The sequence below is a fragment of the Budorcas taxicolor genome, chromosome 11 (genome assembly GCF_023091745.1).
Source record: "Budorcas taxicolor isolate Tak-1 chromosome 11, Takin1.1, whole genome shotgun sequence".
In the NCBI taxonomy this organism is placed as follows: domain Eukaryota; kingdom Metazoa; phylum Chordata; class Mammalia; order Artiodactyla; family Bovidae; genus Budorcas; species Budorcas taxicolor.
This window is the reverse complement of record NC_068920.1, coordinates 28,888,364-28,904,804: the sequence shown is the minus strand read 5'-3', so window position 1 is coordinate 28,904,804 and position 16,441 is coordinate 28,888,364. Positions and strand designations below refer to the sequence as shown.

At 45.5% G+C, this 16,441-nt stretch overlaps 3 protein-coding genes and 1 pseudogene across 3 annotated transcripts in view; 3 read left to right on the top strand and 1 right to left on the bottom strand.

Moving 5' to 3' along the window:
- LOC128055176 (uncharacterized) overlaps positions 1 to 16,441 on the bottom strand; it is a 61,678-nt gene that overhangs the window by 42,042 nt on the left and 3,195 nt on the right. The window contains exon 2 of the mRNA XM_052647589.1: positions 14,570 to 14,594. Within this exon, the coding sequence (XP_052503549.1) occupies positions 14,570 to 14,594 (25 nt within the window). The remainder of the gene's footprint in view (positions 1 to 14,569; positions 14,595 to 16,441) is intronic.
- Positions 2,648 to 3,040, top strand: LOC128055194 (histone H2A type 1-B). The gene has a single exon (XM_052647605.1). The coding sequence runs from the start codon at positions 2,648 to 2,650 to the stop codon at positions 3,038 to 3,040; it is 393 nt and encodes a 130-aa protein (XP_052503565.1).
- Positions 3,880 to 4,378, top strand: LOC128055187 (histone H3.1-like; annotated as a pseudogene).
- Positions 14,758 to 16,103, top strand: LOC128055216 (histone H4). Its single transcript, XM_052647630.1, has one exon. It carries the CDS (start codon positions 14,767 to 14,769, stop codon positions 15,076 to 15,078), a length of 312 nt encoding a protein of 103 aa, XP_052503590.1. The 5' UTR covers positions 14,758 to 14,766; the 3' UTR covers positions 15,079 to 16,103.

Sequence of the window (16,441 nt, the reverse complement as noted above, 5' to 3'; positions counted from 1 at the left end):
TCAATGGACATGAGTTTGTGTAAACTCTGGGAGTTAGTGATGGACAGGGAGGCCTGGTGTGCTTTTGTCCATTGGGTCACAAAGAGTCAGACACAACTGAGCCACTGAACTGAACTGATACCCTTAAATGCAAGCCCAAACCAAAACCTGGGCCTCCTAATCTCAAAGGTAGGCCCTTCTGACTTCTGTACAAATAAATACATGGCTGATCTTTAACAAGCCAAAAAAAAAAAAAAAAGTTATATGACTAGACTTCAGGCTAGCCTTCAAAACTATAGTAGAGGAATGATGAGAAGCCTAAAGTAAAATTCATACATCTCCCCAGTTAATTCTAATGAGCTACCAACTTTACTCATTAAAATGTGACAGGGAAGAGGCAAAGTCTTCCACCATGTTGGAACTGTGACTTTAACCTTTGCTTTTGTGGCTTTTGTTATCATAATCACTAAAAGCATGCTGTCTATAGCTGTAAGCAGACCTGTTTGAGGAAAGTAGCTATCACCCTAGGTAACTACAGTATAATTTGAACTAGGACTGTAGACATGGCAGTTTATAATTAAGATTCTTTTCTGAGTCTCACTCTTTCTATTTGGCCCAGCAAACATTTGTTTACAAAACATTTGTCTTTTTTCATTTTACAGTGAATTGCCTGTGGACTGCCCTTTGAAGTCCCAAGCCCCTAACCCCTAATCTGAGATGGCATAACAAGTGTCAACTGTGTAACTTGTCCTTGGGTCTAATTTTTATTTCATCCAACCCCCAAATGAAACTAAATTTGACTTTTCCCTGTAAATCAGTCTCATACCAGTTTAATTCTTAGATCAGGTTGAAGAACCTAGAAGGGTAGAGGATTCTTTTTTCCTCTCCAAGACCACAAGGGCACAAGATGTCATCATCTAGAACAAAGGCACTTAACACTGCTCACCAAATATATGTGAATAAATGCTGAAGGTACACTTCTCTTAAGTTCTCTTCATCCTTCTGATTCACAGTGATTTTTCTTCTCCCTGGGCTCTTATATTTATTGTTTGAAACCTTCCGTTTCTGATGCCGACTATGCTCTACTACTTAAAACTTCAGGTATACAACCCCCTGCCTCCTCTCCCCCGTCCTTTTCAAAACAGTATGAAGTCTTTGAGGTAGCATCTATCTTTTTACAACTCCCTTATGGGTTTTGAAACATTTCAGACACCGGGCCAGTGTTACGAATGTGTATTGCTGTTGTCCATGGTGAAGATAATAATAAAAAGGAACTGAATATTGCTAAGAAAAAGTCATAGTAGTCATAAGACTTGAGAGAAGGTAAAAAAGAAACTCTTCTTGGTTGCCTGAATCAAAACATAGTTCTCTGACAGAATTGGTTTAAGGGCAATTTTTTCCTAACCAGGTTCCTGTTCCTTTTACCATCTTGCTTAGGAGTTAGTAGACTTAGAGGCTCGAGTCCTCAAAAATTCCTGAAATGATAGTCCACATCCTTCTGGGCCCCATCTATTTCTATTTCATGGACCATTATAAGAAAAAAATGTCAAGATTTCACTTGGCAACTTCTCAATTTTAGGTTCTTCGACATGAGAGCTTAAGACCAAACACTCTGTACTAATATTAATATAGTGTATTACAGTATATACTGTAATCTCATTTTGAGTATTTATATGCTATGGGGGTGGTTTGTTCTCTCATTTCTTAGGAACCCGGAGACTTATGTGCTGCAGTTTTCAGTTCTCTAACAGCAAGAAGTCCAGTACGATATGCATGATGATGGGGTTTTCTGAAGTAATTAGTGTCATGCGGGTGGGAGCCAAGTGAGAAAAAAAGGGAAGGTGGGAAGGTTGGGAGTGGGACTGGAAAATGATGACCGTTTTCCAGTGAGGAGTTTGGAATCCTTGGTCCCATTCAACTCAGTGTTATTTAGCCAAGGCAAATAAACTGCGTCTGTTTCGCGTTCTCTAAAATGAGGACAGGTCTCTACATGCCTCCCCAGGTGATCCTGGAAGGCCTCATAGGTAAGTTGAATGAAATGGAACTTTTTACTGTTCAGACAGGTTAAGTCTTGGGCCAAGAAAAAAAACTATTATTTCTTCTCTTCGTTTTCCCTGTTAAAGAATTAGAAGAGATAAACACTGAGCATACTAATATTTACCTCTTAAATATTATCTTTACGAGTTATTTTGAATTTATTCCTTTCTAAAAATTGAGTCACAATTCCAATAGCTAAAAATTCAGAACAATAAAAATAGCCACTCCTGCTTCTTTTAAGAACAGTCGTTTTCAGAAAACCAAATCACTCCATTATTAATAGTATTAAAAGTCCATCGGACTGGATGAGAAAGCCTTGTATGCAAATAAGGGATGCAGGTTGCGACTTCCCATAGGTTCAAATAGCAACCAATGGGAAGAATGTACAACTACCTTCTATTTACTACAGACTTTTATTAGTACTTTTTTCAGAAAGTTTTTGTTATAGACAGAAGTCTTGTATGCAAATTAAGGATGCAGGTTCTAGTCTCCCATTGGTTTATTAATGTTAGCCAATGGGAGAATAGCACAAGCCTACCTTCAGTTAGTATAAATACTTCTCTCGCTTTCATTTTACTTATCCTCTGTTTGCTTTTTCTTGTGAGACTGTTTTTTTCGTGATTTAGGGGATATGTCAGGCCGTGGTAAACAGGGTGGCAAGGCTCGCGCTAAAGCCAAGACTCGCTCCTCGCGGGCGGGGCTCCAGTTTCCCGTGGGCCGCGTGCACCGCCTGCTCCGGAAGGGCAACTACTCCGAGCGAGTCGGGGCCGGCGCGCCTGTGTACCTGGCGGCGGTGCTGGAGTACCTAACGGCCGAGATTCTGGAGCTGGCGGGAAACGCGGCCCGGGATAACAAGAAGACGCGCATCATCCCGCGCCACTTGCAGCTGGCTATCCGCAACGACGAAGAGCTCAACAAGCTGCTGGGCCGTGTGACCATCGCTCAGGGTGGTGTGCTGCCCAACATCCAGGCTGTGCTGCTGCCTAAGAAGACTGAGAGCCACCACAAGGCCAAGGGCAAGTAAAGTGTTCACGTTCCCACGGCACTTTTACTTTCAGTTACCCAGAAAAGTCGATATATATATACAAAGGCTCTTTTCAGAGCCACCTACGTCCTCCATTTACAGAGCTGTTATGCTTTTTAATTGTGTCCATATGAAGGTTGTAACATAAGGCCAAAAATAACAAGTAGGAAGTGAGTTTTCCTCATTACCCGAGGAAAACTTAACTCCAGTCAAAATGTTTGCGAGGAATTTTTAACAGAAAAATGACATGAGTTTAAATTGGCCGGTTAAACAGTTGAGTCTAGTCAAGCTGTATTTCCTTAATTACAGCGGTGACGTAGGACATGTTTTCCCCACTGGCGAGTGAGTTTACTAGTGAAAGGTGCTGAACTCTTAATTAAACATTTTTTGTTAATGCAATGGAACACCCAAACACTCTGCATCTAGATTCCACTTTATGAAAACATGTTATGCTGAAACAGTTGAGAGTAAGTTACAGATCATTGACACGTCAAAAACATCTTGATTGTCCACAATGTTCGTGTTGCACCCGAGAAAACAGTGTCATTTTAGATGTAGCCCACCTACTCTTTCTAAGCACTTCCAAGATAATTTTTGGTGACTGTACTTAAATATATAATCCATCGGTAGTGTCCGTGTTGCTTTGTAATTACTTACCAGTATATTTTAGAAGTGAAAGGGTAAGTAAACTGTCGTCAGGCCATTGGAGTTGGTATAGTAAAAGGGCAGGTTCATTCACCAACCGGAAAGCAGCTCTTGATTCTTCCGGGCAGCCAGGCAGAGAAATGGACCAATCAGGGAAAGGCGCGGGTATTTTTGAATGTTCTCGGGTCCAATAGATGTTCGCCTGGCTGTATAAAAGGAGGGCGTGCTGCCTGCCTCTTGCTGGCGTTTGGAGAAAGAGTAGTTACCCGTTCGTCGTTTGTCATGGCTCGCACTAAGCAGACTGCTCGTAAGTCCACTGGCGGCAAGGCGCCGCGCAAGCAGCTGGCCACTAAAGCGGCCCGCAAGAGCGCTCCCGCCACAGGCGGCGTGAAGAAGCCGCACCGCTACCGGCCCGGCACCGTGGCCCTGCGCGAGATCCGCCGCTATCAGAAGTCCACGGAGCTGCTGATCCGCAAGCTGCCGTTCCAGCGGCTGGTGCGCGAGATCGCGCAAGATTTCAAGACCGACCTGCGCTTCCAGAGTTCGGCCGTGATGGCGCTGCAGGAAGCGTGCGAGGCCTACCTTGTGGGGCTCTTCGAGGACACCAATCTGTGCGCCATCCACGCCAAGCGCGTCACCATCATGCCCAAGGACATCCAGCTTGCCCGCCGCATCCGCGGGGAGAGGGCGTAAATTTGTTTTCCATTTGAGTGCCAACTTTAAACCCAAAGGCTCTTTTCAGAGCCACCCACATCATCAAATAAGGGTTGTACCACAAAGGATTAGGATTACCCCTACTCTCAACAAAGCTGGAGCAGAGCGGAAGTCCATCCCACCGTCCTCTGCCTACTCCCGCAGCCAAGTAAACCCTGGCCTTGTGTGAGAGATGAGGTTCTAACTGTATTCGCCTTCCAGTTAGCACTCCATGCCTAGTTTTATGTAATTTTATGAATCTGAAAAGCAATTAGCAAATCCCCCATGTAATGCTCGGTTTAGCACCTTGGCTGCTGTAACCCAGCTTGTTTGTGCGTTAACCAACTGCCAGAGATGGCGCTGAAAGAAGATAGCTTAAGCTGCAGACATGACTGAGAACACGACACATGACGCATGTTCTTCCTTGCCTAGCTCCCCTTAAGAAACACCTCATTTATATGAAAGCTCTGCGCCGAACCCCCGCCCCCACCCCGCCCCTGGCACAGCTTGTATAGAAGACGGGCAAACATTGAGTCCTGAGTTGGGTGCTCTGCATTTGGATATGACTCCGCTAGGTCCTCACTGCTGTGAAATAAACAGTCTTTTCTGATCCTTTGGGGTTTCCCTGGTAGCTCAGTTGGTAAAGAATCCGCGTGTAATGCAGGCGACCCCGGTTCGATTCCTGGGTCCGGAAGGTCTCTGGAGCAGGTGTAGGCTACCCCCTCCAGTATTCTTGGGCTTCCCTGGTGGTTCAGCTGGTAAAGAATCCACCTGCAATGCAGGTAGACCTGGGTTGGAAAGATTCTCCTGGAAAAGTGAACGATGACCTAATTCCAATATTCTGGCCTGGAGAATTCTGGCCCTGATCCTACACAGTCCATGGGGCCGCAAATAATCGGACATGACTTGGGTGATTTTCACTTTTCTTGGGCTTCCCTTGTGGCTCAGCTGGTAATGCGGGCGACCTGGGTTCGATCCCTGGGCTGGAAAGATACCCCAGAGAAGGGAAAGGCTACTCACTCCAGTATTCTGGCCTAGAGAATTCCATAGACTGTATAGTCTGTGGGGTCGCAAAGAGTCCGACACGACTGAGCGGCTTACACTTTGATTCTCCGAGTGCGTGTTGCTTGTCTTCCTGTGAGCCAAATATCTGCTATAACACTGCTGTAGCATTTTGGTGCATTGGCCGGGAAACCGACAGCCGCGCTGGCCCCTTGTGCCACCGTTGTCGAGAACTGACAGAAGCTCGGCTATCTCGGGCCCCCGCGACGGGAAGGATGGCGTGCCACCAGTGATGTCACTGCACCCTGACCCTCGTCGGGCCGGTGGTAGCAGGCCGCTGCCGCGTTTAAGCAGACTCTTGGGGAGGATTCAGAAAATTTTTGCCAGGACCAGGGCCAGACGTCTGATGTGGTGAGTGTCTCCGGGGACCCAGGACTGAGTTCGGGCCCACCTTGAAGGCGGAAGGGGAGACTGATCGCCTGCCGCAGCATGGAGTGCTGCCCAGGATAGGGAAGTCTCCGTATCAGGTGTCTGGTGTCCTTGCACTGTGTGTCTATCTGTGTGAGTGTCCGTTCTCCACGGGAACAGCTACGGAGGCTGAATGGGTCCTGACCTGCGGTTTCTTGGTGACCTCACACGGCTCAGGGTAGCGTCAGGTCCTACCGGACATTGTACCTCAGTGCGGGCCTGTGAGGGGTTTATTATACTGACAAGAGGAGGAGGATAAACAGGGGTTTATATAGTGACCTGCTACAGCTAAGAGGCACCCAATGTCCCCATAAAGGGAGCCACCAGCTTGGCGAAAGCATTTTTGTTTGTTGTGGGACACCATTCCAGGGTGGGAACTCACATAATGGGTAGTTCCAATTCAAACTAGAGTGTATGGTTAAAAATAGTAAGGAAGGATTCTCTGGGGATTATGGTGTAATATTGAGTTCTGTAAAATTGTGCATTTTGTGCACCCTAGAGTAGCCCTCCTTTGGGGTCGGATGGCCCTCAGAGGGCACCTTAGATATGCCCACTGACCAAGCAGTGTATTGAGTCATAACTGGAGACCCTGGCCAGCCAGACCAGTTCCCATATATTGACCAATGGTTGGTTGAAAATTGCTCACTTGAGGCCTCCTTGGGTTTGGTTCTGCGCCACAAGTAAGGGAAAGTGTAAGGTCCTAGTAGCCCAACCAGAAGAAAGGCCCCACGCCAGAAGAAAGAGCCACCCATTTTCCAAGGAGAGGCTGAAGACTCACCACCAATAGTGCCACCACCCTATGTATGTGCCAACAGCTCCCCCTCAAGTGGCCGAAGGTCCACATTTGCCAGATAGCCCACCACCATCTGTTTCACCTCCTTCTGATGATCCTGAGGTTATCATGTCCCCATGACCAGGCACCCCGGAACTGATGAGCAGGCACCTCCAATCAGCTCAGGGACCAGCTACCCCAGTGCTAGAAATGCACTTAGGAGAGACTTGGGCACCACAGCACCTTGCTGCTGATGGAACCCTCAAAGAGGGGGGACCTGTCTTCTACTACCAGCCTTTCTGCATGACTGATCTTCTTAACTGGAAGCTTTTCACCCCCTCATACTCTGAAAAGCCTCAAGTGCTGATCAATCTCCTAGAGTCCATTTTACAGACCCACCACCCCACTTGGGTAGACTGCCGGCAGCTGCTCCTCACCTTGTTCAATACGGAGGAGCGCCGACATATCATAACAGAGGCTAGAAAATGGTTCCAGGCCAATGTCCCAGGGGGCCAAGTGGACGAAGAAACCTTCCCGGAAGACAAGCTCTGCTGGGACACTGAAGGAGAAAGAAATAGACTGGAGAGGTATCAACTGGCCATCTTACAGGAAGTAAAAGCAGGGGCTAAAAAGCCCACCAACATGGCTTAAGCCACAGAGGTAATACAAAAGCCAGATGAAAGCCCAGCAGACTTCTATGAGAGACTATGTGAGGCCTTCTGGATTTTCATCCCTTTCGATGCTGAGGCCCCAGAAAACCAATGGATGGTAAACCCCACTTTCATGGGACAGGCCCAGTTAGACATCTGGAGAAAATTACAAAGCTTTGAAGGGTTCATGGACAAAAACGCCACAAAATCGCTGGAGATCGCCAATAAAGTCTTTGTTAACCACGACCAAGCAGGCTGTCATGAAGCAGAAAAGAGGATGGAATGGAAAGCTGCATTCCTGGCAGCTGCTCTGTCAAAGCTCGCACCCCTGACAGGACCACCTCATAGAGCAAGGGGCCCAGATCTGAAGAGGAGAAGCCCTCTCAGCTGTGATCAGTGGGCCTATTGTAAAGAAAAAGGACACTGGAAGAATGAATATCCTGACTGCCCTAAAAAGAGAACCAAAGCGGCAGCCCCACCGAGCTGATACCAACCTGAGCCACCCAGCACTAATCTGATCACCCTAGCAGGAGCAGAATCCCATTAGAGGGAACCAGGCTCTCTTCAATTGGGCCCCTGAGAGTCCATGGTCAGAGTTCAACTAGTGGGCCATCCAGTGGACTTTATGGTAGACACAGGTGCTGAGCATTCACTGGTCATTCGTTGAGCAGATAGCCCCCTTCTCAGGAAGAGAAGTCACTATCATCAGGGCTACAGGCACTCAGACCTGCAGGCCCTTCTGTGGTCCTCAGAGATGCTGATTAGGGGGCCATGAGATGATCCATGAATTCCTCTACCTGCCAGACTGCTCCGTTCCTTTGATGGGAAGGGATGTCCTTGCATAAATGGGAGCCCAAGTTTCCATTTCTGCCACAGGTCAGCCCAGCTAAAGTTACCAGAGTGACTCTCCTCTTGGGCTCTCACTGAAAAGAAGGAAGAGGAATGGTGCCTGTACTCTTTGCTTTCAAAGGAGCAGACCATTCCTCCTGAATTAGAGACTGAGTACCCACTGGTCTGGGCCAAAAAGAATCCTCCGGGTCTGGGAAGACATCATGCCCCCATCCTGATTGATCTGAAACCAGGAATCCAGCCTGTAAAACTGCAACAGTACCCGATTCCTCAAGAGGCTCGTCTAGGAATCCAGGTCCATTTGGACAGGCTGCTCCATCACTCCAGGGTGAAGGCAGCACAGCTACCAAAGAGCAACCATGTTGGGAGGTGACCCCCGATAAAACAACCCACTGCTTGTCACCCTCAGGAGGAGAAAGGACAAGCACTGTTCTTTTGAGTCCTGCTAATCCACCCAAGGATTGGAAGAGTCACTCGCTGGAAAAGATAATTATGCTGTTCCTATCCCCTATATTAGTTCTTTCACTGTGATGCTCCGGCACAGTCACCCTCTGCTCCTCTCTGGCTGTGCGCTCTTAGCTTTCATTTTCACCATAGGGTTAACGGCAGTGGTTCCAGTCAATTGGCATTGGGATAAAGGGCTTTTACTGGCAGTTTTCTTTCTCTTTTTGGTAAGCTGCTTCATCAACATCGACTGCATATAGACCCTAAATAAGTGGTAAATCCTAATACGAATTTTTGCAACTCACCAGAGTGATGGAAAACTCTTTACCCTTGGGTCCCAGTGGTGACCCAGATGGAGCTCTTAGCAAATTGCACCTAATGTCGGGCTTGTTTACTAGAGGACATACAATACAAACAGCCGACAGTTGCCCTCCTGGCATATCCAGCCTCCATGGAAGACATCATTAATCTGTCTCCTTCCCTAAGCAGATTTCCCCTCCATTTTGTGTAACAAGAGGACGAGGGTAGGAGGTGAGCCTCGCCCTCATTGGAAACAAGGAGAGACTAGGAGAGCTTTCCACCCACGGGGCTGTACTGAAGGGGAACTTATCTCTATGTTTTCAAAACAAATACTTAAAAGAAGTTGAAGAAGTAGGTTTTCTGAACCCAATAAAAATAACACCTTATCCTTCGACCAAACAGATTTACAATGGGAACCCTTTGGTGATGAAGATTACGAGGTATATTTATTATACACCTGACTTTAGGGGACATAATTTTACATAGGGAGGCTTAGCCAAAAATGCAACTAAATGGTACAATGAGACTTTTGTACTTGTTAACAGTTCTGTACCAGGATCAGGAGAATGTATTGCTATTGGCCAAGACCCAGGATCCTTACTATTACCAACAGGACCTTAGTCGAGGGCCCCCTTCACTGATTCAATTGATATTTCAAAACATAGCGTGTCAAAGCCCATCCCATACCCATGATAGCTCTGAGACCAAATATAATGCACTCTGTGCAGATGAATTTTTCTCCAGCAACAGACCAAAGGGCCATAGTGCATATGACAGTTGGGACCCATTCATAAAATCCCGAGACCTGTTTATACAAATTACCTATACTAAGGCCTGGATCCAAGGGCCCACTACCGGTGTCTTGCTAGTAGGAACTGGGTTTAATTTGCTTTGTGGAAACTGGTTGTGGGGAATCCTTCCCTGCCGATGGAAAGGTATTTGCCATCCCAAGTTTACAGTTCTAAAATTCGCAAGAAATGGCAGTCTCTGGAAACATTATGAACCTAGGATCCTTTCTAGAGCAAGCATTATCACCTGCAAACCCTCAGCCCAGGGTAAAACAGAATGACTGGGAAGGGTGTGCCCATGATAACCCCATCCTGGAAAGACCTGGTGTTGGACCTTGTATTTCGAGGATTTTTCTGGTTTGCAGGAATACCCCTGCTAGAAAGATCAGCACTCCAGCTAGCCATGCTAATACAAGAATCTTGGAAGTCTACAGTGGCAGCGATAGAAGAACAAAAAAGCCTAGATTCCTTAGCTCAGGTAGTACTACAAAACTGCTGGCTACTAGATATGATTACAGCACAACAAGGGGGATTGTGCCCCATGCTCAACGAGTCCTGTGGCTTTTATGTAAATACCTCAGCTAAGGAAGAAAGCCTGTGGGTCCTCAAAAGAAATATTAAGTTGATTGATGACCTAAAGGCTCAGGTAGGGAAAGGAAGTTGGTTATCCAACTTGCTGTCCTCAACCTTCAGTTCACTCTGGACTTAGATATGCCTCTTAATGGGTCCCAGTTCTGATGCTCCTTTTAGCCCTCTTGCTATGTCCTTGTATTCTCAATGTAATAACCCATTTTATTTCTTCTCACTTAGAAACCATAAAGCTCCAAATGATGATGAGGACTTACCACTATACAACAGTAGAGGATTCCAGCGGAGAACTTTGAGGAGAGTCTACATCCCTGTTCCAACAGGAAGTAGCCAGAGCGGTTCACCCCTGTTCACCCCTGTTCCCTTAAGGTTCCCTGTTGAGTAGTTAAGGCAGATGATCCCTAAGTCGGCTAAAGCAGCTTGAGGATCAACAGGAGGGAATGAGAAGGAAAATTCAGCAAATCTTCCATGTAACACTCTGTTTAGCATTTTAATGCTTTTGTAACTGGGCCTGTTTATTGCATCAATCAACCGCCAGAGATGGCACCAAAAGAAGATAAACTGCAGACCTGCCTGAGAACACAAGACACCTTATGCATTCTCATCCTTGATTGGCACCCCTTAAGAAACACCTCAGTTTCATGGAAGTTCTGTCCTGCCCCATAGCTTGTGTGTATAGAAGACAAGCAAACCCTGAGTCGGATGCTCAGCCTTTGGAGGTGACTCCGCTGGGCCTTGTCTGCCTGTTAATTGCTCAGTCTTGTCCGACTCTTTGCGACCCCATGGACTGTAGCCCACCAGGCTCCTCAGTCCACAGAATTTTCTAGGCAAGAATACTGGAGTGGGTTGCCATTTCCTTCAAAGGTAGATCTTCCCGACCTAGGGGTTGAACCTGGGCCTCCTGTACTGCAGGCAGATTCTTTACCATCTGAGCCACCAGGGAAGCCCCAGGTCAGTGTAAAATAAAGTCTTTTCTGATACTCCAGGTGCACGTTGCTTTCTCTTGCCGTGAGCCAAATATCTACTGTAACGCTGCTGTAACAAACCTACTTGTAAGTATTCCACGTAATTGCACTTTTTCCTGCCCCATTGCTTTTGTGTCTTCTAGCAATTACTTGCTGTAGTTGTTCAGGATTTTAACCACTTGACCTAAGGATTTTAAATGTGTCCATTACTGTCTTAGTATCTGATAGAGAGTGGACAATGGCTGTTCTTTCTCCTCCCCAGCCAAGGAACACGAATTTGGCTTTAAGTCTTTAATTTACTTGAGCCCCTCAAGAAAACAACTGCAGTATCTAGGAAAAAAAGGTTAGTGCCATTTTAGAATTCATAACCTTGTTAATCTTTTTAGGGTATACTCTGCAAGTCGGCAGCATTTCAATGCTAGTTTACCTGAGTTCAAATGCTAGGTTTACTACTTTTTCATTTGGCATTACTTGCACAGATTCTGCTCATTTTAGAAGTTAAAATTCAGCAGACATTTAAAAATTAAAGAAGAAAATCAAATATGTGGAAGAAAATTTACTGAACACTTTGGACGGGGGTGTGTGGTGGTGCCAGCATTTTAATATCATTGCTTTAAGCATCTTTTATATTAGGGGAGTGACTAAGGTGGGGCTGGAGACAAATGGGGATATTTAATGTATAGATTGTATCTTTTGAATGACTGTTGCAAGGTCTTCAGTCAAAAAGAGTTTTTCTTTCCCAGGTGCACAGAGTGATGTTACACCATAAGCTGAAGTTTAAGCTAATGCTGTTGGAGTCTAAAATTTGGGTTTGTTATAAAGACTATCAAAGAAGAGGAAGAGTAAGTCAAGGTCAGGGTGAATTTTTCAGACTTCAAATTTAGTGGTAGCCTTTTCAGTTGTCCTAGTAGATGTGAGTCACTGCTTAATGAGTGTTTTCAGGAGATTTAACACAACAGTGGGAAGCTGGTATGGAGATTTGAAAGGCACCCCAGGCTTGGCTGCAGGAAAGCTAGAAGCCTAAGACTGTCCATGTACCTTAGGAGAGGGCACAAATGAACATATTTGGACCATCATATTTAACATGTCACATATGCCAAAACAGAATGAGCTGATGTCTTGTATTTTGTTAGATGCCATCAGTCAGTTCAGTTCACTCAGTCGTGTCTGACTTTTTGCAACCCCATGGACTGCAGCAGGCCTGCTTCCCTGTCCATAACCAATTCCTGGAGCTTTTGTGCTTTTTTAAAAAAAAAGTCCTCACTAATAAATACATATGGTTGTGGCTGATACTGTGTTGGAAGGAAAAATGAGACTTCAGGGCAATATTTCAAGTCTCAGTTCAGCTCAGTGGCTCAGTTGTGTCTGACTCTTTGCAACCCCATGGACTGGAGCACACCAGGCTTCCCTGTCCATCACCAGTTCCCGGACCCTACTCAAACTCATGTCCATTGCGTCAGTGATGCCATCCAACCATCTAACCCTCTGTTGTCCCCTTCTCCTCCTGCCTTCAATCTTTCCCAGCATCATGGTCTTTTCCAATGAGTCAGTTCTTTCCATCAGCTGGCCAAGTCTAGATAGGTTCTTTAAGAAGTAATACCAATTGAAAACAATCACATACACAACTTCTCTCAGCCTATCTCTAACACTTTGTTTACAATGGCTAAATTAAATTCTTATTAGAGTTCCATCATTACTATCATTACCCAGTTTTACAGATATAGAAAACAAAGGTAAGGTTATATGGTCACACAGCTCATAACCTGTAGGGAAAGTTAAATAATTTTCCCTCTACCCTTCTGAGTTCTTACCTGAGAACCCCTGAAATAAAAGATTAACAAGAGAAAAACAAGCAGAAGTAACATGTAGCCCTTATGTATACATGGGAGTTATCTGGGGAAAAATGAGTAACTCCTAAAGATAGCTTAGAATTCCAACTTAAATACCATCTTAATAGGAAAAATGAGTGAGAGGTGGTGTGTAAGCCTAATAGGGGTGAGTAAATGATTTTTAGGAAAGATGAATGGATCCTTAAGAGAATAGATGGGGAGAAACAATAGTGATAAAATAAATTATGTTTAAAGCAGGATAATAAAATTGATAGACATAAAATTATCTCTGTTCATTGGGGCCACACCCCTCTTTAGTGTACGTTGTGCACATTATAGCAGTACACTGAACAAATCTCCTTACAAGACATATGAATACCTGCTTGACTGAAAAGAGCAATTTTCTCCTGGTGCCAGCAAGGTACCTTCTTAGAAGATAACACTCCTTTCTCAATCCTGGAAGGGACGGCAATGCCCCACTACTCACCTTATACATTCGGGTCTGGACTATGTAGTCTGTCAATAGTAACTTTAAGATATAACTCTTTGTCTTAAGAATATACTATGTTTTGAACGCTAACAAGCAGAACAGTCCTCAGAGCTTTCTGAAAGACTGTCTCCCAGGTGATATTCCTCAGGTTGGCTCTAATGAAGTCCTAGTTTCTTTCTCAGATTGATCGTTTTCATGGACAATAGTTTGTGACAAGGTTTGTGTGGGCGTGGTAAAAGTGTCCTTTTCTCTAATAAGTGTCACTCTTCCCTAGTTAGTGAAACTCTTTGGGGAAGGATTTATTGAGTTCTTTTTGTCTGTCTTTAGGTAGATAATGGGAGTTCAGAGAAATCCTCTATGCATTTGCTGTTTTTCTGCTACAGCTCAAAATAATCAACATACTTATAGGAGAGGGACAGTAACTTTCCTTCTACCCTTCTAAATTCTTGGCTGAAAGGGTAGGTTAACATGAGAAAAACAATTTAACAACATTTAAACCTCACATATGCATAAGAGATACCTAGAAAAACTGAGTAAAATTCTGCAAGTTTGTCCAAGATCCCACTTTAAATATCTTCAACTAAAAAGAAGTAGGAGGGAGCTAGTTATGAGAGGTTACCAGGAAAGCAAAGAAGAGTAAGGTTATTACACAGAATTAAGTCCAGGGTCTTCTCATTGATGAGATTCTCTGGTGATCCAGTTATCCTATCTTCCTGGTACAGAGAGAAAGACATTCAATGAAATTCCCTTTATAAATGTAAGTGTCCCTCACAAAAGAATAAATTCTCACACACACAAAAAGTAAATTCTACTCTATGTCTGGTATAAAAAAAAAAAGAAAGAAACCCAGCTCAAAAGTAGCATATGAAGGGTGAGAGTCATATTCTGCTACCATTCACAACTAACAGTCACCTTCTCGTGAATGAGAAAGTACAGTACTTGCCAAATAATAATAATAAGCCCTTACTAAAGTTCTCAGTCGAAAATATAAATAGACTCAGATTCAAAGACCAAAGGGAGCAAAACAATCCAGAGTAAAATTTAACATATGCATTATACTAGGTTCTCTCCCTTTCACAGTCACTGGATCCAGAGAGGGGCGGAGCCAAGGGAGTGGTTTCAGAGCGTCTTTTCCCGCCCGCGCGTTCAGTTCTCAATGAGGTCCGACTACAGATTATAATTACTCTCAACCAAGCGGTAATACCACTGCTGTGTCGCACACGCTTGCAACAGTTCAGGTAGCATGTCTGGACGTGGTAAAGGCGGCAAGGGCCTTGGGAAAGGAGGCGCTAAGCGCCACCGCAAGGTTTTGCGCGACAATATCCAGGGTATCACCAAGCCCGCCATCCGTCGCCTGGCTCGTCGTGGTGGTGTGAAGCGCATCTCCGGGCTCATCTACGAGGAGACCCGTGGGGTGCTGAAGGTATTTCTGGAAAATGTAATCCGGGACGCGGTCACCTACACCGAGCACGCCAAACGCAAGACTGTCACCGCCATGGACGTGGTCTACGCGCTCAAACGCCAGGGCCGCACCCTCTATGGTTTCGGCGGCTAAAGCTTCATCCAGTACTTTTATTTTAAAGGCCCTTTTCAGGGCCGCCCACTCCCTCTCGGAAAGGGCTGTGCTCAGTGTCTATTTGGATTAGAAATGTATTCTCCAATGCTAAAGTAGTTTTTCTGTGCGGTTCTCTACCATAACACTTAAGTTCATCCAATCCTTGTTCATATGCGAAGAGTAGCGGTGCCTTAGGTCAAGAGGGCAGTAAAATTGTTTGGCTTAGTATGCGGCGGAAGTCCCGGTGCCCTGTTTGAGAACTTCAAGGCCCAGCGTCACCCGCTCTCGTGGGAGGGATCCTGTCTACCCCCAAATCGTCTGTAAAAGGACTATCAACTACAGGCCAAAATTTTCGTCGAAGAGGCAAAACTGGGTGTACGTGTGTGTGTTAAGTCGCGGCCGACTCAGAGCTCGCCAGGCTCCTCTGTCTTTGAATTTTCCAGGCAAGAAAACTGGAGTGGGTTGCCATTTCCTACTCCAGGGGATCTTCTCGACTCAGGGATCGAACCCGCGTCTTTTGCGTCTCCGGCATTGGCAGGCGGCTTCTTTCCCACTGCGCCACCTGGGAAGCCCAAAGTATTTAATAAATGTTTGTGCAAATTGCCGGAAACTGCCGGGGTGCTGCTGGTAGCTGACAAGCCAGATGAATTAAATACATTGCCGGAAAGAGCCTGGGTGTTACTTCTTAGTGTTTGCAGTGAGCGACGCCAGGATCTGCGCTCTGATCTCTGCAGCCCCACCACCTCCTTGTCCTCCGGGTCGCGCCCCAAACCTCCGCCTCCGGTACTTCTAGAGCCATCCATCAAGCTGAGTGCCGTGACCCCTCGTAAACCCAGTGGTCTTCGTTTTTGAAGTGCCTTGGCATTGCTGATTTTCATCGTCAGGCTGGAGGCGTCTGGCTAAGCAGTTTGTAAATTTCCATTTACTATATTAAGCGATTCTGTTCTGAACCCTTAGGCCTCTAGCAGGGCCTTTGAGATTGTAGGCAGACCCTCCCTCCTTTGTGGTAAAGTAACTCTTAAGTGGCCCTCTTGCACTTTCAGCTTCATTCCAGTTCGTCTCTCGCTGTACTCTGCTGTAAATTATACTTTAAAATGAAACTTTCAAAAATGACAGTATGGTCACAAAAATTTTTTTGACGTGTGTCTTCAAATTGATAAACCAGTCGACTGACTGAATAATCAGCCTCCTTGATTTTTTGTTTGAGACATGCGTATTGATGACTGCTCTAGGAAACACTGCTGCCTCGTTATTCTGTCTCCTGACCCCTAGAGTAGATACTGACTAGGCAGTTGAGAGAGTGAGATTCTTAATTTCAGGTGAGACTTCTGGACTAGAGAAAAAAATTGGAGACTCATCAACA

Coding starts and splice junctions, on each gene's coding strand:
- LOC128055194 (XM_052647605.1), top strand. CDS start 2,648: ATGTCAGGCCGTGGTAAACAGGGTGGCAAGGCTCGCGCTAAAGCCAAG.
- LOC128055216 (XM_052647630.1), top strand. CDS start 14,767: ATGTCTGGACGTGGTAAAGGCGGCAAGGGCCTTGGGAAAGGAGGCGCT.